This window comes from Zea mays, chromosome 1 (assembly GCF_902167145.1).
Source record: "Zea mays cultivar B73 chromosome 1, Zm-B73-REFERENCE-NAM-5.0, whole genome shotgun sequence".
In the NCBI taxonomy this organism is placed as follows: Eukaryota; Viridiplantae; Streptophyta; class Magnoliopsida; order Poales; family Poaceae; genus Zea; species Zea mays.
In genome coordinates, this window is record NC_050096.1 from 254,833,285 (window position 1) to 254,857,626 (window position 24,342).

Below are 24,342 nucleotides of genomic sequence, written 5' to 3' on the forward strand. Positions count from 1 at the left end.
TGTTAGCCCGTATCGTCTAGGATTAGATCAATTCGAATGGGAGTCCTAATTTGTTGCAAGATAGTTCCCATTTCTCGTGATATCTTATTGGACTTCGCTTAGGATCAGGTCCAGACCTCCTCACCTATAAATATGAAGGGGTACGGCCGATTGAGAACAAACATAATCCAATCGAACCAATCTATTTACATTACTTATCTTCATAGCTTAGGTCTAGATGTAGCATAGCTATAGTTGTAGTTCCCCAATCTCAACCGGTACGTCTCTTAGGCTCTAATCGTCTAGAGGCACTTTGTGTGGCCTGTCGATCACGATGCAACTCTATAATCTCTCCTTCCGATGGGGTTTCTCCTGGAAGGGAATATCTAGGTTATGTGTGAAGCCCTCTACGCATCGTGGATGGTCCGTCGCCTACACACGTATGGTCTGCACACGTGTAGAGAAGAGTGGAGTTATTTGCACCATCACTGACGGTTTGGTGCCCAGCCGCGGACCGTCTGGTAACCTACTACGGATCGTCCGGTGCAGAGCCAACCATAATATCCTGCATGTCATGTGAAGATCCTAAGGTTCGTTAGTATTTGGACCAAAAATGTGCCAACAGACGTAAAGAAAATAAACACGATTACATGAGATTCTTGGTCATAGCTCTCTATAGTGGAATATACACTTCATTTTTTGCATGATGGATGACTAGAGCAAATTCCTTGTTGAAATATGAGACCATTTCGTCAAGAGCATGTGCTCCAGCTCACGAGGATGATGGTTTTCATGAGAAAAGTAACAGGATGGAATTTAGAACTATGTAGGACACCGTAAGGAGCAGTGGTGAAGCTAGAGAGAACTTTAGACCGTTCTTTTTTTATTTGTCTCGTTTTAGTTTAAAAAATAAACAAAGAGACGATAAATATTTGATAACGGAGTTAGTAAAAAAAATAAACAAAGGGACGATAAATATTAAGTCCCATGTGTGGGATTGTTACTAGCCAGGATGAATCACCAGTGAGGCCCTACAGTTGTATGAAAGACCCCGAATTCCTGCACCATACTATACCGTAGGCAAAGCAGAGCACTGACATTTTGCTGATCCAACTCGGGAGCAGCCGTTCTCTAGTCGCACGACAGGGACAGGGGCCTCCCAGTCCCAGCGCCAGCAGCATACGAGAAGTTCAAGGTCAGGTCGCTCTGGTTCAGTGCATCCGGCGATGTGCGGCCAGCAAGTGCGTCGAAGCCTGCCTCCCCCTAACTTTGTTTATATTTCTAGATTGTTGCTTAGTTAACTTGATAGATGACAGACGAGACGACGTTGCTATCTTTTCTGATGCTTGCATTGCATTGCACTGCACGGCCCTTTTATTATTATTTGAACCAGAATTTCACCGAGACACTGATGATTCAGTTACTACACTATTATATGTTGCAGAGCAGGTTCAGTTGATGGCACGGCGCGGTGTGACGCAGGCAGGCAGGCAGGCACCAGAGTCCAGAGGCTTCATTAGATTACTGGGGCATGGACGAAGTGCACCGCCGTTGCCACCCAATTCCTCCCGAAACAAAGACATGTTTGGTTCGTTACCTCAATTGTCACACTTTACCTAACTTTTCTGCCTAAGATTAGTTATTCAATTTGGACGACTAACCTTAGGCAAAGTGTGGCACATTTAGCCACAAACCAAACATGCCCGCGACTCAGTGACACAAGTGTGTGGCTGGCTGATCGGTAGGGACAAAACCAAACTGAAACGGCCGACTACTGTTCTAGGCTTTCAAGCTGGTTTACTTGGCGGTGGCTACCTAATGAAGCTGCTACGTCAGTGACCTATCAAGCAATGTGGTTCAGATGGTTCGCGCGTCCTGTCTGTCAATCTAATCGCCGTTGGTAGATAAGATAAAAACAAAGGCATCAGATTGGCCTGTATATCTTGTTTTACTAGAACACCCTTCCACACTTCAGGTTCTCCCGTTCGCACAAATCACAAACCTAATTACCCACATTTGAGCTCGTAATTCTTTTTTTTATCTTTTATGTTCACCAATCTATCACGGACAAGAGCACTTCAAGGACTGAACCTCTCTAAATTGCCATCGTGCAACCACACCTAAATTCAACGCATATCAAACCATCTGTAACATTTTTTTATCTTTTGAATTTGCCTAGTACCCTATACAATACCACGACGACAAAGTTATACTCCCTCCGTTTCGTTTTAGTTGTCGCTGGATATTGTAAAATTAAACTATCCAGCGACAACTAAAAAGAAACGGAGGGAGTGTATCTCTACTACTATTTATGTCAGTATCGTAGGCGTCCACATTTATCTACTGTGCATGGTTCTGCCGTCGCCGGCGCGCCCCCTCCGTGCTCCATCCTAGAATCCTGCGGCTTCCTCCGCTCTCCGCCATCAGTGCTTGGTCTCCACCATCAGCGCTCCCCGGTCCCCCGCAGCCCCATCACCTTCCTCCCCACCCCCCGGCAACTCCGTCCCGGCCACACATCCCGCCATGCCGGTGCGCACCCAGGCCCCTCCTACGCCCCTCCCCCGAAACCCTCGCCCCTCCATGGCGACGGATGAAGCTCTGTCCAGTCTTATGCTGCTGCCTGGTGGTGGTTGAGCTCGATGGCTAGTCACCGGTGCCCGTGGCGACGAGCTCAACAACCGGACTGCTAGCACCCTTCGCGACGTGCGTCCAACACGGATCCAGGATCTGGCAACCTCTTCACCCCCTGCTTGTGCCCTACCACACTCCACAGGTTCGTCGCAGGCCCATGCCGCCCTCCTCTCATCGGCGGCTCGGCTCCAATCCACGACGGTCGACAACGGCTCCACCTCCAGCTTCCACCGTCGGTTCGCCATAGTGTCGTGCGAGCCTCCCTTCCCTGGTCGCTTGAACACTGAAGCTCTAGATGAGATCTCGTTTCTGCTTCAGATTTCAGAAAACCGAAGTGCTAGAGTGACGAGTTCCTACTCCGCAGCATCAGCCTTGAGGACCTAGGCCGGGAGCGCGGAGTTGGGGAGGAGCGTGACTTCCTGCTTGCCACCATAGCCACGTTGCACGCGCGGGCTGGCGAGGTTGGGCACGCCCGAGAGTAGTCTGAGGAATGGGCGCCGATGCAGGATCCTGCACCAAATCCTCATCATTGGGAGGTTGTTCTGGCTACAAATTTGTTCTCAACAACTCGACTCTGCATTCTGCCCAAATTTTTCCCTGTTCCATCCATGATAAGCTCAAGGAAAGCCTTCATTATTGGTGTAATTGGGATGCCTCCGATCCGAACCAATCAGCTGCAGTTCAGAGGCTATAATCGCAACCCCAATCATTTGATTTGGTTGCTTAACAAACGGTCTTTTATTATTTTCTCAAGGGCCCTGCTTGCCACCACAGCCACGTTGCACGGCGGGCTGGCGAGGTTGGGCACGCCCGAGAGTAGTCTGAGGAATGGGCGCCGATGCAGACCATTGCTTGTCAGCTTTTTCCTTCCCAGGTTGCGGGGGTTGCTATCTCAGGTGCTTCTTCTCTATCTCAGGTGCTATCCCAGGTGTTTCTTCTCAGGTTTTCCTGGTTTTTATCATAGATCCTTGCATAAGATTTGTCTTGATTTTTTGTTTGTTTCAGAGAAAGCAGTATTCTAACATGGCATGTTCCCAGCAATTATTTTTTCGGAAGCATGTGAGATCTTTCCGTGTAGACACTTCGCATGCCTTAAGATCTTCACCCTGGTTCAGATTTCCTTATCCATTGTAGTGGGGAACTCCAGTTTTTTCCTGGAAAATGGGCCTTGTGATGTGTGTTGTATCAGTTATTGCTTTTGTTGATTCCGTAAGTTGATGACTCCTCTGAAGTTTGATCCTAATTACAATATTTTGCACGGTGTCTTTAAGTTTCATAATAACTTTGCACTGCATTATGTGGATTGGATCTGCCCCAGTAGCACATTACCTTCATTTGTAAACTCGTTTATCAACTTGGCATAGGCCTTCTTCCTGGGCACATGTTTTGCTCTGCTAATGGTTCCTGGAAATTAGCTAGCTTAGTAACGACAGTGTCTTCTTATAATTAAAAGTCCAGAAGCAACCAATAGCACATTACCTTCATCTGTGCTGCATGCTGGTTGATATGAGAGGCTAATTTCTGAACTACTGATGCTGCCTCTTTAGGTTCCTCTTGGATTAGGAATCACATGGGCGGTTGCTTTCATTCTCACAGCAACTTTGTGTTAGCCTTTACTGCTTTCTACCTTATGGCACAGGTATCCAGTCCCGCGTCTCCGGCGAGTCACTGCCTTCGTCTTCCGGGGTTTGTTAGTGGTTCACGCCGTCGATGGAAGGCTAACACATGTCTTCCGGGGTTTGGTCGTGTTTGGGTCAGGATGACATGGCGGCAGTGGTATCCACAGTCTTGCTCATCACCGAGGTGACTACATTGTTACACATGTTTGTTGGAACGAGACTGCCACTTGTGGTCGTGCTTGACTTCTACTGGTTCTTCGTGTCGTCGCGGTCACTGGTACTCTTCTCACAGCTCCTCTCCCGCGTTGCCACGCAGGAGAGGGTGGCGGCGCTGGCTTTGGCGCGGTGGAGCTAGACCTCAAGGACTCGGGCCTCACCTTCTCGTGGTCGTGCTCGCGCCTCCGCAGGGCGCTGGGGCCTCACCTTCTCCGGCGTCGTGCTCCCCTGACCAGCTGGCCGCCATTGCCAGGCTCTTGCAGGACCAGGAGATCCCTGAGGCCAAGATCTGGCTCTCCGCCGGTCTCTCCGCCTTCCTTTTCCTCTACGCCTCCATTTTAGGGTTGGTTGCTTCTTCCACCTAGATCAATCAATCTTGCATTGCATGTGTGATGCCTGACTCTCGCCCACATTAACTTTTTTTACACATGTAATTGGTTGTGTTCTTGTGTAGATGCAGGCCTCGCAAGGCAGTGGTGTCCTCGGACCTGCCCATGGGCGCAGGGCTCAGCTCATCAGCGGCATTTTGTGTCTCCATGTCCTCGAGGCTAGCGACTATATCATCCCCTACACTGCATCCTTAATTCATGCATAGTTTGTTGTATTTTGTTAGCTATTTCCATAGTTTATCAATCTGAATAGAGTGCCAGGCGTTGTTGTAGAGGCGATGAGCACCCAGGGAAACTGTGAGACGCACGGTGCAGCAGTGCCAGGAACTAAGGATGCAGGCACAAGAAAGGCAGGGCAATCCAGTGGCAATCGACGGGAGGAGAAGTTACCCAAGTGTGAGCAAGTCTACTATGGAAGTGAAGTTGAAGGCTGCGCAGATGATGAGAACCCTGGCAAGAGGGCTGCTTTAGTTACTTTGATTGGAAATGAATATTGCGGCGACGAGGATGAGAGAGTTCAAGTGCTCACCATTGTCAAGAAGGACGAGCCTGCAGATGACATTGATGACTGTATTAATCCTGGGACAGTTGCAAGGTACAGTGAAGCGAAGGGTGCTGTAGGCGCTTCTGCCGCCACTTCTGCGGTGCGACCTGCTGGCTCTCGATCGTCAAGTTTCCATGGTGTGGCTAGGTGAGTGGCATGTCCCTGTAATTTGTAGCAATTGATAAGGGGAGACAAACAATTCAATTGATTTATCACTTTGGTATCTTAACTAAATACACGTTGTCTGCTAAACATACTGGGTCAATTTGCCAAAGTCATCAATTTGTGCAGGCATAGATGGAGTGGGAAATATGAAGCTCATCTGTGGGACAGTTCTTGCAGAGTAGAGGGACATAGAAGGAAAGGGAAACAAGGTATCCATTTTTTAACCATCTAACCAGAACTAGGAGACCTTCAATCTAAAGGAGATTTACTCTTTATACACCGAACCGTTATCTTTTGTCAATAAATAATAATTCTATGACTGCCAGATATAGAAATATGGCCATGTAAATAAAATAGGTTTCCTTGGGAGCTAATATCGTGCATTTATTTCTTTGCCATCTTCTCATTTATCTTCTCATGTCATCTGCCGCCATCAACGCCCTCTCTCACAATTAGGTGTGTGTCCTATACTACTGATCTAGAAATATGATACCTCTCTAGGAACTGCCTACATGTATGTTCCCCACAACTCATTTATATAAACAAGTCTAAAGTTTCTAATAGGAATGCACTTGTCTGCTAAACACAATAGAGTGATGTTGTCCCTGATACACGATTATGTTTTGGTTGAGAATAAACTCTGTTGTAAAGAAAAAAATATTTATTGCCTGACTGACATGGTGTGAGGGTTTCGTATACCAGACATAGCATAATAGCTTTTAGAAAAATAACTCTTTTCTGTTTTAAAAAGATTATATGCATTGCTATTTTGGTTGAGAAATGCCTCTGTTGTGAATACACATGGTGCCTCTGTTGCATGAAAAATGAGAAGCGATGTTGCTTTGGTTGAGAAACCCCTCTCTTGTGAATAATAAGCTGGGTTGATGGCTTGAGATAACTGCAATTAGATATACAGTGAAATATTGTTCTCTTGTGTTCATGTTCATAATATTCAGTTTCATGTTTATATTTTTATAACTGCATATGTTCACCTTATTAAACCCCTCTGTTGTGAATAATAAGGTGGGTTGATGTTTTGGTACAAATTTACCTCTTTTTGTAATAGCTTCTAAGAGTATAGCTATTTTTGGTTTTAATACTTGTTCTTGTTCTTTTTTAGATTGTAAAGCAGCTCGTCCACTGTTCCCTACTTGTGAAGATCGCCTTTCTCTTCAATCGCGACGCCGATAGTGAGTTCTATGCTTCGTCGAGTCATGCACTCATACTATCACATGCGTGAATGATGTAAAAAACATTTGCTCTACAAAAGGTTCTTTCGGTTTTGTTATGCAAAACTTAGCATAATAGATTTTTAGATAAATATCTTGCGGTGTACTGCTCTTGAACAATTATATTTCTTTAAGACAAGATGATTGCTGGAAGATAAATCGTACTGTTTTCTAAGTATAATAAGATTTTTACCTATTATTTCTCTTGCGGTTAGTGTGTCACTTATACTACTGATCTAGAAATTGATGTATGACAATAAATTTGTTATGTTCGAATGGTCTAGATGTATGTTCCTTGAAATTTAATTGTTCAAGACATTTGAGTTAAAGACTATTTTTTTGTTTGCTGATGTGCAGTTAAATACTATTCTCTTGTGTTCATGTTCATATAATATTCAGTTTCATGTTCATATTTTCATAACTGTATATGTTCATCTTATCATACAGTTTGGGTCCTTGAACTTTGGAACACTGAATCCCTACTACTCTCCCCCCATAAAGATGTGTGACCACATATGATGTGGAGCTGTTTTGGTTTTTAAATACCTCTATTGTGAATATTTCGTTTCCTGTTTTACTATCCGGTTATCAGTCACAACGCAGGTTTGTAGTAAATTTGTCACATATATAAACAAGTCTGAATATTTTGATAGGAATGCACATGTGTGCTAAACACAAGTTCTTGATGTTGTCCCTGATACACGATTCTGTTTTGGCTGAGAATAAACTCTGTTGTATGGCTTATATAGTAGGAATGAGCATGGGATATAGCAAAGCCCGTGAGCACATCTTAAAAGACAACATATGAAACTAACACATTATACTACTGGGTGTTAGAGGTGTTGGGTAAGGGAAAAATTGTAGTATAGACAGTGATACATTGACGCTGGTTTTCTATGTTGTTGCAACACATGTAAATGAAAATTAATTATTTCCTGATGCTGCTCTGTGAGTTGTTGTCTTGTCAGTACCCTTTTAATCTAGAAACATTTGTATTCATACATCTACTTGTAGTTATTCAACCTTTTGATCTCGAGTCATAAGGGTATTGATTTGGAGATAATGCTGCTCGGACTTCTTTGAACTGAACTGATTAAGTCAGCAACATATCCAATATTAATGTGTGTGTTCATTCATCTGATAGGAAGGTACACTGAAGGGTCAAAGGAGCAAGCTCGGTATTGAAGACCATGTTCTCTGAGTTGAGTATGGCAAAAGTTATTCTAAAAAAACTATTCTCTAGATCATGATGAGGACACAAATACTTGAGCAAATGTTTCTAGATATCTCCGTGCGAACAGGTAGTTGTTGCACGCCATATCAGGTTGTCGTTAAATCCAATACTGTCAGAGCTACTGTGCGCCATGCATGGAAGTTGTTGGAGAATGGTATTTGTGAAGATCTCAAATATGGTTAGGGAGATACTAATATGAGATATTGGGATCTAAATAGATTTGTTAGAGATGCTCTTAATTGCTAGAGGTCGCAAACGTTTTGAAGTCTGTGTGTACGATAGCTGAAAGAGACTATCCTTTAGAAATGTAGAAATTGTTTGATCCAGATTCGGATTCATTAATTCCGTTCGAATGGATTATGTAACCTTTTCTCGTAATAGTATAACACACATTAGTAATAAGTTATCATTATATTATATGTTTCCGTTGCAACGTACGACATTCAACTAGTAACAATATATTTTTAATCAAAATTATATAAGTATGACTATGAAAAAAAATGACTTGGATTTAAAATGGAGGGATCCTACTTCGTTGAAAAATTGTCCACACCGAAGACTTTTGCTGTAGAGTGGACATCATGTTTTTTAAACTAGACGAGGAGGAAAATAAGCCTGTTATCACCAATATTCTTCTCCCTTTTACGTTTTATAATATTTTATCACTTTTTTTTTGTGTGGCTTGCTCTTAAGTGTCATCAACGAGAGAGAGAGAAAACTTGAGGAAAAAAACTCAAACTATATCCACCTCAATTCTGACTTCTGCCTGGATTACCATCTAAACTAACATTTGGTTTAATTTATCGTCCTTAAACTAATCTAAATGATCTAATTCTTCCAGTCAAAATATTTAGTTTACAAATTAAGTTTATATAATTTCATGATTTATGAGGTTAGAGCGAACATCATAACTTATTCTGAAATTATATTATGATTTTTTGATAAGATTTTATACTTCTATTGTTTATACATTATTAGATGTCCCAATCCACTAAAAATGGTTTTTAAAATATGATGTATTTTTATATAGATTATAGTATCAATCGGCTTTAAAAATCCAAAATTCAAAATAAACTTAAACACGAGAAACAAAAAACAACAACTATTTTTCTTTTGTGGTAAATTTGAGGTGTGTAAGTTGAACAAAACAAAATGTCATTTTAGAGGGCTATCTTGACATAGGTTAAAACTAAAGTAGTAATTTAGAATTTTTTCCTTTTCGTTTCATAATTATTAACTTTTAAGTGCAACAAATGTGTCCACCATCATGGAGGACATCTCTTCTCCCTTTCGTCCTAGGAGGTAGTACTACAATTTTAAGTGCGAGTGATCAAGGAAGATCTGGACTGTAGTGTATGGTGGTGCCACTATCATTAAGAATGGCATAGGCACCTTCAAAAGTGCTAGGGACGGTAGCCTTTGGTGCTAGCAAAAGCAAGAGCTAATCTCGTAATTTGTGCCATCACTAAGATTCTTCTTCCTCTTTCCTAGCAAGTTGTCCGTGCAACAAGTTATACGTACTTTGCTACGGTTTTTATATATCATATAAATAGATAATAAAATATTTATTTAAATATAATTATTATTTATTTTTAAATACTAAGGTACGTGTGGTCTGGTTATTAGCTCCAAATTTTCGGAGCTAGGGGTGTAGATTCGAGTGCTCGCTTTACACTTTTTTTGGCGCTGAGCAGGCTCAACAGCTGGCTGTATGGGCACCGGGATCCAAAGGGTAGTAGATGAGAGGGGCGGGAGAACCAGTCAAAGAGCGTGGGACGACCTAGAGTATCAGTGTGTCCACAGGACAGTAGCTGAGAGAGGGATGAGAGAACGTGCGTGAGGCGGACTCACTGTGTCAGCAAATGGTGAAGCTATGGTAACACCAGATACGTTTATAATAGAGTAGTAACAGATATAGCACTCCTGCTTTATTTAAAGACCCATTTAAATAAAAATATATATCTCTCTTCGTTCCCCAACAATTTACTAATATATATTAGACACGATTTAGAAAACTAAATTTACTATTGAAATTTCTTTGGCAAGAAATTTAGAATAGAAATAACTATATTTAAAGGTTTAAATAAAAAGAAGTTGTAGAGGATTTTTTTACTGAATTTTTTTGTTGCTTACGAATTACTAGTAGGAAAGATATCAAGAAGCAGCGTATCAAAACTGAAAACCGAAAAATCTGGTGCATTGGCTTTTCGTTTTCCGTTCTGATCCGCAGCTTCCTTATATGCCGAAGGCCGCTCTGGTCGAACAGGACTCCGACTCGTTCGGGCTATTCCATCTCTGCTCTCTCCCTATATACGACTAGGCTACCGCCGCCGCCAGATGCGCAGGTCTTCGTCGGCTCCTTCTACTTCTCAGGCAACGAGCACCCGGCAGGTATGCCCGCCCCATCGCTTCCCTTTCTCCTCTGCGAAACCGAGCAGCATTCGAAGCCTAGTCTAATCTAATCTATTTGGCTTTTTGTAATCGGGCCTGATCTAATCGCAAGTGTATATGTACGTGAATTATGCCTACTAACTTCGATTTCTTTTTGTTTTCACCAAAAAAAGTACCGATCGGGTGTTCTTCACTGGGTCCGCTCCTGCGTGCTAGAACTAGAAGAATCCTCTGCTCGGCTCGAACTTGGAAGGGGGGAGGCGAGGGATGGGGTCCCTGCTTTGCTGCATGGGGTGCTCGGAGGACGTCTCGGCAGCGCCGCCCGTGAGCTGCTTGTGCCTACTATGGCCTTTCCATTATTACCACAATTTGAACTCGGTATGCTTCTACTACTGCTACGTATCTATCACCTATCCTTTTGTCATTGCAAATACTGTTGTTTTAGGGTGTTAGCGTGCTGCGGAGGTAATGACTGAATGGATTTGTGGTGCGTTTAGATTACTGTCTGTGTTCTTCGGATGATGGATGCTTCTTGGATCCTGCAAAATGTGTGTTACGATTCTTGGCTCTTGCGTTGCATGCTCTTGCGTTGCATGTATTAGGTCGTTTCTGAAATCACATTGGTACAAAGTTACGATAGACTCCATGGCGTTTGAGGGTTATATGTTGATTTTTAATAAATCGCTCTGAAGTACCATAATTCAATTTGCATGAAGATCATTCGATTCTTATCGATGCCTGACTCTGGCAATTACTGCGTATTGTGATTGGCTTATTTTAGAAGTTTGAGCTCACACAGTAACTGCACTCTTCCAATTTCTTCCTTCCCAGGGCTCTGCTGCTTGTCACAGATGTGATACACGGGTGGCACCTGATGGTGGAAGGAGTCCTCCTGCAAATCAAGTGGATTCATTGGATACTTTGGGTCTCCCTCCAAGGCCTTTGCCTTACGATGATCCTCAATCCAGCCCTCGCATGGTGCAACACCCACTTGTATCAGGACACGACAAAGCACCAACGCATGTCCAGAAACTAGGACAGCCTGCAGAAACTAAGAATACCCATACTGGGTCAACTTGCACAGCTCATAAGGTTTCTGCGTCCTCACCAAAACAGCACTCAGAAGGTTCAAGAATGGATGATGGAGTACAATTCTGTGATTCCTCTGACAGTGAGGATGACTGTCCAGTATGCCTGGAAGGTTGGTGGAAACAACTGACACTGCTCCTATTCATAAATTGTCTTTTCTTTCGACATGTATATACTGGTTTTTTAAGTTACAGGTTTAAGTGTCTAGCATGCATGAATGAAAAGATAAACAGTTAAAAATCTTGTACTTGTACGTAGCTGCAGAAGGAAATACATGTTGATTCATTTGATTCAAATATGGACATGCCTAAGTGCTCAATTATGATGGTTTGTTAGATTATTACTGTATTATTATTTGTTTCAGCAGGAAATACATGTTCATTCATTTGATCCATTTTAATGTAAAAATAAAAACATGTTAGGCCTTGTTCGGTTATTCATAAATTGTTTTTTCTTTCGACATGTATGTACTGGCTCTAAAAGTTACAGGTTTAAGTGTCTAGCATGCATGAATAAAAAGATAGACAGTTAAAAACCTTGTAGTTCTACGTAGCTGCAGAAGGAAATACATGTTCATCCATTTGATTCAGCCTGAATAAATATGGACATGCCTAAGTGCTCAATTATGAAGTCTGATAGATTATTATTAGTATTTGCTTCAGAAGGAATCACACGTTAAAATGGATTAAATGAATTCATTTAATCCATTTTAATGTAGAAATAAAAAACATGTTATGTGGTTTGAGCTTGCAAAAGGGGAAGTAGCTATGCCGGACAGATGTTCTAACTACCATGCATGTCCTTATAGTTTATGCACAACACCATACATTTGTGACTTCAGTATTTCTTGTGTACTGAATCATATACTCATCTGTCCACAGAATATGATTATGAGAATCCGAAGATTGCACTGCAATGCAAACATAATTTCCACCTTAGCTGCATTTACGAGTGGATGGAAAGGAGCCAGGCTTGCCCGGTCTGTGCAAAGGTACCAAACTTTCTCCAGAAACCATCTCACTTGAGTAATTAAATATCACTTGGTATTATCAACATGGTTCTTTTGAACAGTCTGAAAACATTTTTAAGAAGGCAGATCTCTAACGTCATACTGCTCCACTGCAGACTATGTTGTTCAATGAGGATGAATGACCCCGCCGATGGAAGTCTTCCCAGACGGCAAGTGGAAGACCCAAGCTAAATCCTGCGTGTTGTGTACATAGCGCTGATCGTTTGCTGAAACTTACAGCATTGCGAAAATTTATTTTTATAGATTTTTTCTTGATGTTAATGTCCGCAGGGGTGCTTACAATAGGTTTTCATGCTGAAATCTCAGGTTCTGAAAACCACAGCTTTCGGTTGAAATCAAATCAAATATACAGACTGGCCTCTATTTACAGGACATAACCCATGTTCCATATCCAATCACCTAGAACTCTATTCAAAAGTGAACATCCACACCATCTTCGTCACTAATATCACCACATCAAAACTACGAAACACAACTGGTTCCACAGTTTTTTCTCGCAAATAAGCGCCATTAAGCTCCATCTTTTGCAGCCATCTCAAACGCCCTCATGAATTCATTTGGTGGCTGGCCCCCACTGAGTTGATATTTATTATTGATCTGAAAGATGTTGAATTGAATAGCGAATGGATAAATTTCTTAAAAGTGGGACGGATAAAAGACGATAAATATAATCATCAATAAATCCTCATACCACAAAATGTGGGACCCCGGAGATGTCCGATGAGTACTTCTTGAGCTCTTCCTGAACCTTTTGGTAGCAAAAAGAAAAAGGATCTGTGAGCCCTGTCATGACAGAAACATGGCTCCAGGAACAGAATTTGTAACTGGCAAACATACCTCATGGACTCCTTTGGTAGGATCTTCAAGCAGTTCCTCGGCCCCTTCTATGCCCACCTTTCTTGCAGCATCCAGCAAAACCTGCCTGTGCAATACATGAATAATTTAATTAGATGGCTCAGACATTACAACAGAGAAAATAACATTCCAACATAGAAGGATGCAACTTGCGAAATAGTTCTTTTAAATTGTACTGGGCTTGAGGAAACCTAGGTTAAAGAATGTCAAACATAGAATGCTCTGAAACTATTGACAGCTACCACCTTAACGGTGGTCCATCACGAAGAGATTTGGTGTACGAGTTCGATACAAATCTCATCTTAATAAAATGATGTGCACTTCTCCAGCATGTTCGAGAAAAAAAAAGTTTGATGCATACTCACTTGTCACCAATGTACTTTCCTTGGCAATGGTAATTGAGGAACAATTCTTCAACAAGAGCATTTTGCTTGTCATAGCCTTGGTGTCCAGCATGTGTTATGAGCCTATGACTATCCATCGTGTTCCCTCTAGATTAAAATATTTACATCAGCACACTAAGAGATGATGCTGCATGACGTGGAATATAAACAACAGCTTCAAAAACATGCACTTACGTCAATCCTGACATGTCATATTCAAGCCCGAGTCCTCGAAATATCTGAAACACGAGCACATGCACGTCAGATAGGAGGAGTACATGACAACAGCTCTCATACGTTTGTGCAAAGCGAACAAATTCTACCATAGGGCAAGTTCACAGGAAGAAACCTCAGTCATGCGAGACATCGCACCCTCATATTGGACAGGACCGAACTTCATCTTGAAGAAGTCAGATTTCTTGACGCCCTCCTTAGGCGCGTCGGGGTTCAGAAAGAATGGATGCCAACGGACCTTCCAAGCAAGCAGATGGACAGAGTTAGCACCGCATAAACAAGAGTTCTGAAACCGGATCATGATGGGGATTTGAAGAGGGGAGTGAAACCTCGAAATCAAACTTGCCCATGCTTTGCTCCATTGCTTTCTCAAGGTTCTTTTTACCGACGAAGCACCAAGGGCACACTGTATCCGAGCTCACATCGATCTGAATGAGCTTCTTGCCGGTGTCTGAAGCCATGAATTTTGCACACCTACAGTCTTGGGCAGAAAAAATTCAAATTGCTCAGTGATGGGGATTTATATGCTTGTTAGTCATCTTTGCACATCAGCCAGTGTAGCTGAGAGTTAGTTCCTGTTTGGAGCATAGAGCTAATTGTTAGCCAGCTATTTTTTAGATGAAATTAGCTCTAGCTCATTGAAACAGGAGGCTAATAAGTCAGCTAATTTGTTAGCTAAGTGTACAACTATTGTAAACAAACTATCTGGATTACTCCAGAAGAAGAATTTCCTTGACACCAAGAGACAAGGGTTTTGGAATATTGAAAATTCGAGAGGCTTATGGCAAAAAATTATTGCCAGTAAATACATTAAGGGAAAAACCCTTATTTTAGTTAAACAAAAACAAAGTGATTCTCATTTCTGGAAAAAAATTCTGAGTTTGCGTGACAATTTTTATAAATACTGTAAATCTGCGGTTGGTAATGGTCTGAAGACTAGTTTCTGGAAAAGTATTTGGATTGGTAATTTGCCTCTGTCTGTTCAGTTTCCTGTTCTTTTTTACTTGGTCTATGACAAAGATGTTACCGTTAATGATGTATTCACATCTAATTTTGAGACTCTTACTTTTAGAAGAAGGATTGTGGGTAATTTGAGGATGTTATTCGATGAAATGATAAGTTGTAATCAGGTGTCTTTGTCTGATCAGGAGGATAAAATTGTGTGGAATCTGGGGAAAAAAGGCTTCTCAGTTAACCCTATGTACAAAAAGAAAATGGAAGATCAAATTTTGATTTCATATAAGTTCTTGTGGAAATCTAAATTGCCTCATAAAATAAAGGTTTTCTTTTGGTTAGTTGTAAGAAATAAAATTCTTACTAAGGACAACTTGAAGAAAAGGAACTGGATTGGTTCTTTGGATTGCTGTTTCTATGGGGTTGATGAATCTATCGATCATCTGTTCTTTCATTGCCCCATTGCAAAGTATATGTGGAGAGTGATTCAAGTTGCCTTGAATTTGAGACTGATTCCGAATAGTATCAGCTACCTTTATGACAATTGGTTAAGTAAACCAAAAGACAAAACTGCTAATTTGGTTTTGTTTGGTTGTGGTGCTTTATTCTGGGCTATTTGGCGCACTAGAAATGATTGGTGCTTTGGAAAGAAACATTTGCTTGATCCTTCTAACATTATTTTTCTTTGCTGCTTCTAGCTGGATTCATGGGCTACTCGTCAGAAAAAGAAGGAGCAAAAAATGGTGGTTCTAGGAAGCAAGCTAATCCGAAAGACGGCAAGTGAGGCATTCGGCCGGGCCTTTGGGTGGTGCCCTTTAGATAGGCGCATTTCTGGTTGATATGGAAGCTGGAACTTGGAAGATGGTGATGAAGTTTGTTTGTCTCTTGATGGTTGGCTTGTTCAGTTCCTTTTGTGGCTTCTGCCTGTCTGATTGGGTTGTAAATAAGAAAGTCTTATGTAGTTAATCGTAGGCCAAACTTTCTCTGCTATCTTAGGCTCTTCACTAATCTAGTTTGATAGTGTTTAGAGTCTAGATAGGGTTCTGGCCGTGTTCGATCTTTTGGGATGATGTGCCGCGTGGTTGTGGATGTTTCAAACTTTCCTATTTCTTAATGAAATAGGGGGCTTCGCCCCTTCGTAAAAAAAAAACCAAGAGACAAGGGCATATGCTCCCTTTCCAGAATGGAAGCGTATCTTAATCGGTTCATTCTATAACCACCTCATCCATAATACTAATATGCTGGTTCATGGTTCATCCACCTAAACTCAACAGTTTAATCCCATGATTTGGCCAAGATGGCCATATCCAAAACTTATTTCAACCAGTGTTATCGAGAAAAGATTTTTTTTACTAGACAAAACAATAATATATTTCCTAATTATGATCAAATTGTCGTTCTACCGAAACAAATAAAAAATGCGGTAGCCCTACCCCTCCATGATGAATCAACTTGCCCTCAAATAATTGCGCTTTCCCCCCAGAATAGTACGATACAATCACCATTTCCTGAAGCAAAGGCGCCTAACAAATTAGCATAAACAACGAGAGTAGGTGAAACAAAGAAACGAACCCTGGGAGTGCCGAGTTTCGCGAGGGACGGGATGCGGACGTAGAGCAGGCGATCTGGCATGCACAAGCACGGGGAGATCCTTCGTTTTCCTCCACAGCTTCGTCGATAGAGATTTACGCCATTTGTTTATCAGCGTTCTTTCCTCGTGTAATTCGTGGAAGGATGGAGAAGCAGTCGCCGAATTTGGTCGGTAGGCGTTGGTGGTCTCGGTTCACGCTCCAGACCCGTGCTCTCAGCAACCTGCTAACCTCCCCTGGACCCGGTTCACGCTAGGCACGTGACGTGATCACGTGAGCCGCTTTGTCTCTCTGCCGTCCCTGTGTGGCTCGTGTGGCTGGCTGTGTCCTCCATCCTTTCAAGGACCTCGGGAATCCAGAAAATTCCGGTGGTCGGTGCCCACGGACAGGCGTGTGCGCCACGAGCCCGACGAACAAGGGAACGAGGCCATTTCCACCGGTCAAACTAGGAGAAGCAAGCAAAGCTCCCCGCCATTAGTAGAATCCGCCCGAAGTCTGCCCCGCTCTTCGGCCTCGTCCCTTCTCTCCAGGTGAGCGCTGGATGAACCTCTGCTCGGCTTTCTGCGTTGCGCTAATCGATTGCTGGATGGTCGCCAGTCTGATTTGATGAAACAGAAGTTGGGGAAATTGAGGATCTCCTTAGGTAGGAGGATAGATTTAGCTCTTTCTCCAATTTCAAATAATGGATAAGTTTCAGTTTAAGCTATTGTTCATTTTATCTGGATTCCTTAGCCGGTGACGTGTCCCGATGGACATTTTGTGGACTATTAGGGGATGGTTCCCGATACCTTAAGCTTGTTCTTCCTGCAGCTGCCTGTTTACCCCATATGTAGTGCCGCAGTTGCCGTCTTACACACGTTGCGATCTTGTTAGCAAGGGTGATTTAGTTTTGTAGCTTCAATGTGCTCTGTTTGCAAAATTCTATTAAAGTGACTTAAATCTTTGAGAAGACATAGATGTGTTCTGAATTAGGGCGGCATTTGTTCATCCTACCAAATTTGCTGGTTCAAACTGCTTATTTGATGGCGTAATTGTTCAGTTCCAAATGGTACTTTTGTTCTCTATACGATCTCTGTAGGATTACCATGAGTCCATGACAGATAGTCTCATTAATGACAATTTTATCTTTTGATGAACATATTAGTTGTTAATGAGAACATGAAAGAGGAAATGGACACCCTTAATGCTGTGAATGGAAACAGTCATTCATCAAAGCTGGGATGTTTTTTTTGGGCCGAACTGCTCTCTTTTGTTATTTTTTGGCCTGATGGTCTCAACAGATTCACTTGCACTGTTCTATCTCTCTGTCTATTGGTTTAATGGTTGCACTGCTCTGCTTGTTTGTTGTTGTGCTTATCTTTTATTCATCATAATCAACCAGGGCCATGGATGTAGATGATGTGCTCAGTAACTTGCGTGTTGTTGGTGTGCCAACAAAGAGTGCAATTTACATATGGGGTTATAACCACAGTGGCCAGACTGCCCGAAAGGGCAAGGAATGCCACTTGAGGATCCCCAAGAGCCTCCCTCCCAAACTATTCAAATTGGGGAATGGGAAGAGCCTCAGGTGGACCGATATTGCATGTGGCCGTGAGCATACCGCTGCAGTTGCTTCCGATGGATCACTGTTCACCTGGGGTAAGTTCTGCACACTTCGTTCGAATACGTGCATGTTAGAGTGCCAAAAAAATTAAATATAGTTTAGATGAGAGAACTAACACCTTAATTGCAATGTTGTACTAAGAGATGCCATAGCTGAGTTACTATATGTGTTTATTTTGCTAGTTGTACCTGGAGATAACCATCTCTGGTATTTTTTTCTCTCGAACGCACAGGAGAACTGCACGTCATTATATTAAGAAGGAAAAAAGGTCCAAAATAGACCGAGTACAAAAAATACCCCAGTAGGGGCAGGATACATACTACCATAAAACTAAACCTAAGGTGGCCAAAATAAACTTAAATTCACAGCACCAGCCTGGTGCCAAACAGCAGCATCCTCCTTTATGGTTTGGAGTATACGAGAGACTTGGAGAGGCACCATCAAAGGCGCAGACGTTTCTATGTTTCCAAATCCACCAGGCAACGAGAATGACAAGCGAGTTGAAACCTTTTCTGTGTAGCTTTTGAACTCTTCTCTCTGTCCCATTCCACCAAACTTGCAAACAAATGTCCTGCCGTAGCGAACTGCTGCAAATTGACCATGCTTAACACAGTGAACCACACACTCCTAGCAAAAACACAATGGATCAGCAGGTGATTGATGCTTTCTTCTTCTTGATCGCAAAGAGGACAAAACTCCGGATGGTCTCTGGTATTGAAAGAGCCAGTCCTCTGTTCATGTGTACTTAGTACATTAGAAATTGTTTTCTTGTGCTTCTGTTTTCAATTATGTTAGTAACAAGATCCAAGTAACTGTGAACACTACTCTTCGGAAGGCACATCTAAATTGGCTTCACCCAGTGAGCTTGATGCACCCTTCTATTGGAGTCCTAATTCTACTGGCTCAAAAGATCCAAAACCTGCTACTGACTCTTTTTGCTGCTGGACATGGATCAATGTTCTCCGTTTGGTGATCGGTTGTACATATGATATGAACACTCTTTTTTTTGAACAAACGCAGGAGAGCTGCGTGTCATTATTATTAAGAAGAAAAAACATAGGAGAGACAAGACTTGTCAACCCCTAATACAAAGGCCCATAGGCCAAGACCCCCATGACATTAACACAACGCGCCACGCACACAGAGCAACATCACAACCAAAACGACAACCAGCAGCCAAACTGCTAGGGTCCCCTAGGGAGCTGGCGCAGGAGGAGGTCTTGCAGAGCCGATGCACTAGCCAAGCACCAAACACTGCCCTCCTCAATCACAACACTCCTAACTTGCTGGGTGCAGGGTACAACCCCCTCAAACACACAAGCATTAAGGTGCTTCCAAATCTCCCAAGTGACCAAAATGATCAGGGAATTAAGACCTTTTCTTAGACTCTTCTCAACTTTTTTGATACTTTGGCACCACCAGTTTGAGAACCGAGTGCATCCAGGCTGAGGGACAATGGCTAGGAGGCCTAAATTGTGTAGAATGGACGTCCATATTTGTCGAGCAAACACGCAGGAGACAAGAATATGCTGGATGGATTCCTCAGCCTGATCACACAGAGGGCAAGCAACTGGATGGGGCAGGCCTCTTTTTGCCAGTCTATCAGTTGTCCAAACCCTGTTTTTGATTGCCAACCATACAAAGAATTTGCATCTTAAAGGGGCCCAGGTCTTCCAGACACGTCGCCAAGGGGCAAAAGAGATAGAGCCAACAAAGAAAGCATCATAGGCCGATTTTCTACAATAAGTACCTTGAGCAGAGAGGCGCCAAAAATGTTGGTCTGCGATGTTAGGTTGAAGAACTACCCCATCAACCAAGTTCTAGAGCTGCAGATACTCCACTAGAACTGATACAGATAAGCCTCCCCTTATATCTGACACCCATTTACGATCTGTGAGCCCCTCTGTTACTATTCTTCGCTTTAAAGCCCTTTTAGAAATCATTTGGATCAGGGTTGGACAGTGTTCAACCACAGTTTTACCAAGAAGCCAACGATCAGACCAAAACTTCACAGATTCACCACTGCCTACCACGGGGTATTTGACTGTATATTTTCACTTAATGCAAATCAAACGTCGATCTTCTAGGGGTTCTTCATAATGAAATAATCTAAGAAATGCGTTAAAAAGTAATCTAAGAAAAAAACAAACACTGGCTTTGAAGAAAGTCAATTGTAGCTTTTTTTTGGAAGTTCGAGTGGCAGTGGCCAGTAAGGCCTTATTTAAAAATATTGATCACCCCTTCCTACTTCAATGGAAAAGGTAAAATCACCACTAAATTGACTAGTGAAACCCCCCCATACTAGACTCCAACTGCTAGTAACTGATCGGTTGTTGTTGATTTCATACTAAAGGACCGAAATGATGTCTTGACCTTCTTATTTTGAAAAACGTGTGCCTCAATGTGTAAGATCCGCACTCTGGCACCAAAAATTCCATTACGAGTAGATACTTTAACAGGAGATTGACCTATTTTTCTGGTTAAATACATTACAAAATGTTTTCCATACTTTCTGCATTGAGTTAGCTAACTCCGCAATTTGGACAATAATGGAATTGTGAGGTTCGGTTCTTTTTTTCTCGGATGTGAGGTTCAGATCTTGGGAAGAAACTAGTGGATTTTTGCAAGACAGAAGAGAAACAAGCAACATATTGAATAACTAGTCGAAAGGCATAGTGCATCCTTTTGTGGAAACCCTTTTCGGTGTGCTTAGCCCTATTGGTATTTTATTGATAAGTTCTATTGGACTGGACGATCCTGTTTGGTAAAATATGAACAGTAATAGTCAATTTGGATAGAGTAATAGTTATTATATCTGGGATACTAGTTATGATTACAATGAACATCTTGTATTGTAGAAAATCGGGGGCTATATAGTTCTTATTTCTTAGATAAGGGCCGGCCTATCCAACTTTCTTTGACAGTGATAAAAGGTATTGCTTGATGTATATTTTGACTAAAAAGAGTTAATTACAGCTCAACTTGAATGCAATCAGGTGCTAATGAGTTTGGCCAGTTGGGAGATGGGACAGAGGACAGCGCGAAAGAGCCCAAGAAGGTCAAGTCATTGGAGACTGAGTTTGTAAAATCAGTATCCTGTGGCGCACATTGTACAGCTGCCGTCGCTGAGCCTCGAGAAAACGATGGCACGGTATCGAAAAGCAGGCTTTGGGTTTGGGGACAAAATCAGGTTTGCTGCAATAATTTTTCACTGGGTCAACAATCCTTGAGAAATTAATACAATCTATTCAATTAAATATTCACTATAGCATGCTTTTTACAGGGTTCAGATTACCCTCGTCTATTTTGGGGAGCTTTCACACCAAACACGGTAAGTTCCGTTTTTAATGACTGGTTCAAGTAGATATGTAAGTTGCGACATATTTATAAGTTTTTTATACTGTTTTTAGACATAAGATGTGATGCTTTTGTGTGATATGTTTAATATGCTTCATATATCTTCATTCAGGTGATTAAGCAAGTTTCTTGTGGAGCTGTTCATGTCATGGCTCTATCCGAGGATGGTCTACTGCAAGCATGGGGTACTGTGCAACCTTATTCATGATTTTTAAAGCAATGTACTGGCCTGTTGTTCTTTACTGACTTGGTGCAAACCTTGTCAATCAGAAGTGGTAGAACTTATTGTTTGGGTATGAAGATAGCTTGTTGAGAGTTGTGACTGAAAATCCTTCTTTTTTAAAAAAACCAACAACAGGATGCACGGCCACTTGATTTCAAAATTTATATTTCTGACTATTGATGGGACGTGCTATTTTCTTACTAACCAGGCTACAATGAGTATGGTCAGCTTGGCAGAGGTCGCACTTCTCAAGGACTTCAGGGAGCTCGTGTGTTAAATGCTTATGCAAGGTTCCTTGATGACGCCCCCGAGCAAGTGAAGATTGTTAGAGTGTCATGTGGAGAGTACCATACAGCAGCTATATCTGAAAATGGGGAGGTGTAAGTCCATTAGTCATCCCAAGGGAGCTGTTCTCTGCTGCCAGTGACTGTTGTATGGTTTCTCACATGACAACATAGAAGCATTTGGAATATTGAAGACTAACCACGACTAACTATAGGGCTAACTGCAAAGAAAGGAAGTAAATACATTTATATTATAGATCTCATATTGATCAACTAATCTCAATATGGCGTCAGGGTTACTCTAAATAGCTTTCTGCTATTTAAGATCTTTGTGCACATAGATCGAAGTGGGCCTTCTCTTGAGCATCCTAGTGTCTTAGTGAATGCAAAGAAATGTGAAGAATTAAATGGATGTTGTTATATCATTATTATAGTTGAATAACTTGTCAATCATTTGCTGAATCTATCGATTTGCTAGCTTATATACGACAGGAAAAAAAAAAGATTGTTATAATTTCACTTTCAACATTTGTAGTCAAAATCATTCCGATTTCATACTTTTCGCTTTTTTGATGATTGAAAACCTATTCCAAGTAGGGACTTGATTATTTGTAATTATAATATCTTTGGTTTTTGCAGGTATACTTGGGGACTGGGAAGCATGGGGCAGCTTGGGCATTGCTCCCTCCAATCTGGAGATAATGAGCTGATCCCTAGGCGAGTTGTGGCCCTTGATGGTATAGTAGTTGGGGACGTTTCTTGTGGAGGTGTCCACTCTTGTGCTGTAACTGAAGGGGGAGCTCTATATGCCTGGGGCGGAGGACATGTGGGTCAGCTGGGAGTCGGGCCTCAGGGTGGCTTCTTCTCTTGCTCCCTTAATGGATCCGACATGCTGCTCCGAAACATCCCAGTCCTGGTGATACCCTCAGGTGTTCGTCTTGCTACCTGTGGGCACTCCCACACACTTGTGTCTATGAAAGATGGCCGCATATATGGGTGGGGCTATAATAGTTACGGTCAAGCGACGAACGAGAAATCTACTTATGCTTGGTTTCCCTCTCCGGTCGATTGGTAGGTTTTGTAGTAGCACAATCTTGTTTCTTTTGATGGGCTGAATGTAGGACTCTTCTGGTGCTGCTCTTGCTAACATTGTGAGGTTTGTTTGCAGCGCTAGGTCCTTGACTATCATTTCTCTGATGTAGGTGTGTTGGTGAAGTGAGACGACTCGCCGCTGGAGGTGGCCATTCTGCTGTTCTGACTGATGCATGTTCGCTGAAAGAGCTGTGCGAATTCAAGCTCGCAGAGACCGTGAACCTTTCAAATGCTCAGCTAATAGAAGATGTTGCATCGCGGACTGGTGCGGATGCCTTGGCACGCTTGTGCGAGAAAGTAAGGTATGCGCACACAAAAATTAAGGCAGGTAGAAATGGTTTATGAAGTCCATAGAAGTTTAAGCTCAAATTCAGTCTTTGGGAGTTCTGCAAAAAGGTGTCTCTGACTATCTGCTATAGTGGAAATTGCTTGTCGTGATCAGTTACTCCAATAGAACACAGTTGCAGAACCAAATTTAGTTTGGTTTTTTTTTTGGGATTTTCCATTCATTTTGTCTTACTAATCCTGGTGGTTCGTTCTGGCATTACCACAGGGAGCATTTGGATAAGGAAGGAGAATGTGAATTCCTGGAAAAGCAAGTGGCAGAAGAGGTCAACACTATAGGCAGTTAGGCCACTAGCAAAACAGTTCAAGCAGTCTGAGGCTGAAGCCAGTCTGGGATTAAACAGGGAGTCATCTACAATTGATAGCTTGACCTCCCAGTAAAGTTACTGATTCGGACATTAATTGTTGTGGTGATCATGGAAAATATGTGACTCGTCAATTGATTCTGATTGGTCTGTAGACCTCCATTGGTGGTGAGCCTCTCAGCTGCATCGGGGAGGCGCAGAGGCTCTATATGTGTCATGATCTTGTTCCGAACTGTCAGGTTGCTGTAATGTAGCCAAATGGAAACCTTTGTATCCCTGGAACTTGAAAGGCATGTACCTGGTATCTGCAGCCAGTAAGTTTGGCAATCTGAATTCGATGCCAATTCCTGGGCGTATTCGAACGTCCTACGTCCATGTATTTATTTCAGTTCATGTGCATCTAAACAATATTGGTATAGCATGAAATTTAAGTACATCAACACACATTTAATAGGATTAACAGAATAAGATCAATAGATGTGCATCTAAACAAGCACTTGCTGAGATACGAACGTTGTTGTCTTCCGTTCTCGTGGCGTCATAGGCTTTCCACGGCTTTGTTTCTGGGTATTAGCCTTCATGTAGTTTACTTTATTGGAACA

At 42.2% G+C, this 24,342-nt stretch overlaps 3 protein-coding genes across 10 annotated transcripts; 2 read left to right on the plus strand and 1 right to left on the minus strand.

Moving 5' to 3' along the window:
* The first annotated feature begins 10,248 nt into the window (after positions 1 to 10,248).
* Positions 10,249 to 16,096, plus strand: LOC100282360 (protein binding protein). Of its 2 annotated transcripts, XM_035967074.1 has the most exons (6): positions 10,249 to 10,397; positions 10,571 to 10,775; positions 11,229 to 11,598; positions 12,368 to 12,477; positions 12,612 to 12,665; positions 15,641 to 16,096. In XM_035967074.1, exons 2-5 carry the CDS (start codon positions 10,665 to 10,667, stop codon positions 12,636 to 12,638), a joined length of 618 nt encoding a protein of 205 aa, XP_035822967.1. In that variant the 5' UTR covers positions 10,249 to 10,397; positions 10,571 to 10,664; the 3' UTR covers positions 12,639 to 12,665; positions 15,641 to 16,096. The 2 variants fall into 2 exon arrangements, with proteins under 2 accessions (XP_035822967.1, NP_001355877.1); NM_001368948.1 differs by lacking the exon at positions 15,641 to 16,096 and having other exon boundaries at positions 10,271 to 10,397; positions 12,612 to 12,793.
* Positions 12,724 to 16,842, minus strand: LOC100278337 (uncharacterized). Of its 6 annotated transcripts, none has more exons than XM_035965900.1 (9): positions 16,515 to 16,729; positions 16,376 to 16,450; positions 14,318 to 14,469; positions 14,104 to 14,226; positions 13,950 to 13,993; positions 13,737 to 13,862; positions 13,354 to 13,438; positions 13,208 to 13,264; positions 12,724 to 13,113 (listed from the first exon to the last, which is right to left on the minus strand). In XM_035965900.1, exons 3-9 carry the CDS (start codon positions 14,447 to 14,449, stop codon positions 13,027 to 13,029), a joined length of 654 nt encoding a protein of 217 aa, XP_035821793.1. In that variant the 5' UTR covers positions 14,450 to 14,469; positions 16,376 to 16,450; positions 16,515 to 16,729; the 3' UTR covers positions 12,724 to 13,026. The 6 variants fall into 6 exon arrangements, with proteins under 6 accessions (XP_035821793.1, XP_035821787.1, XP_008671994.1 ...); XM_035965894.1 differs by having other exon boundaries at positions 14,318 to 14,462; positions 16,515 to 16,715; XM_008673772.4 differs by lacking the exon at positions 16,376 to 16,450 and having other exon boundaries at positions 16,515 to 16,842.
* On the plus strand, positions 16,827 to 24,173 carry LOC100304276 (putative regulator of chromosome condensation (RCC1) family protein). Of its 2 annotated transcripts, none has more exons than XM_008683083.4 (9): positions 16,827 to 17,174; positions 17,913 to 18,169; positions 21,131 to 21,324; positions 21,418 to 21,465; positions 21,604 to 21,676; positions 21,923 to 22,094; positions 22,638 to 23,069; positions 23,201 to 23,392; positions 23,644 to 24,139. In XM_008683083.4, exons 2-9 carry the CDS (start codon positions 17,917 to 17,919, stop codon positions 23,720 to 23,722), a joined length of 1,443 nt encoding a protein of 480 aa, XP_008681305.1. In that variant the 5' UTR covers positions 16,827 to 17,174; positions 17,913 to 17,916; the 3' UTR covers positions 23,723 to 24,139. The 2 variants fall into 2 exon arrangements, with proteins under 2 accessions (XP_008681305.1, NP_001159191.1); NM_001165719.1 differs by having other exon boundaries at positions 16,912 to 17,061; positions 23,644 to 24,173.
* Positions 24,174 to 24,342: the final 169 nt, after the last annotated feature.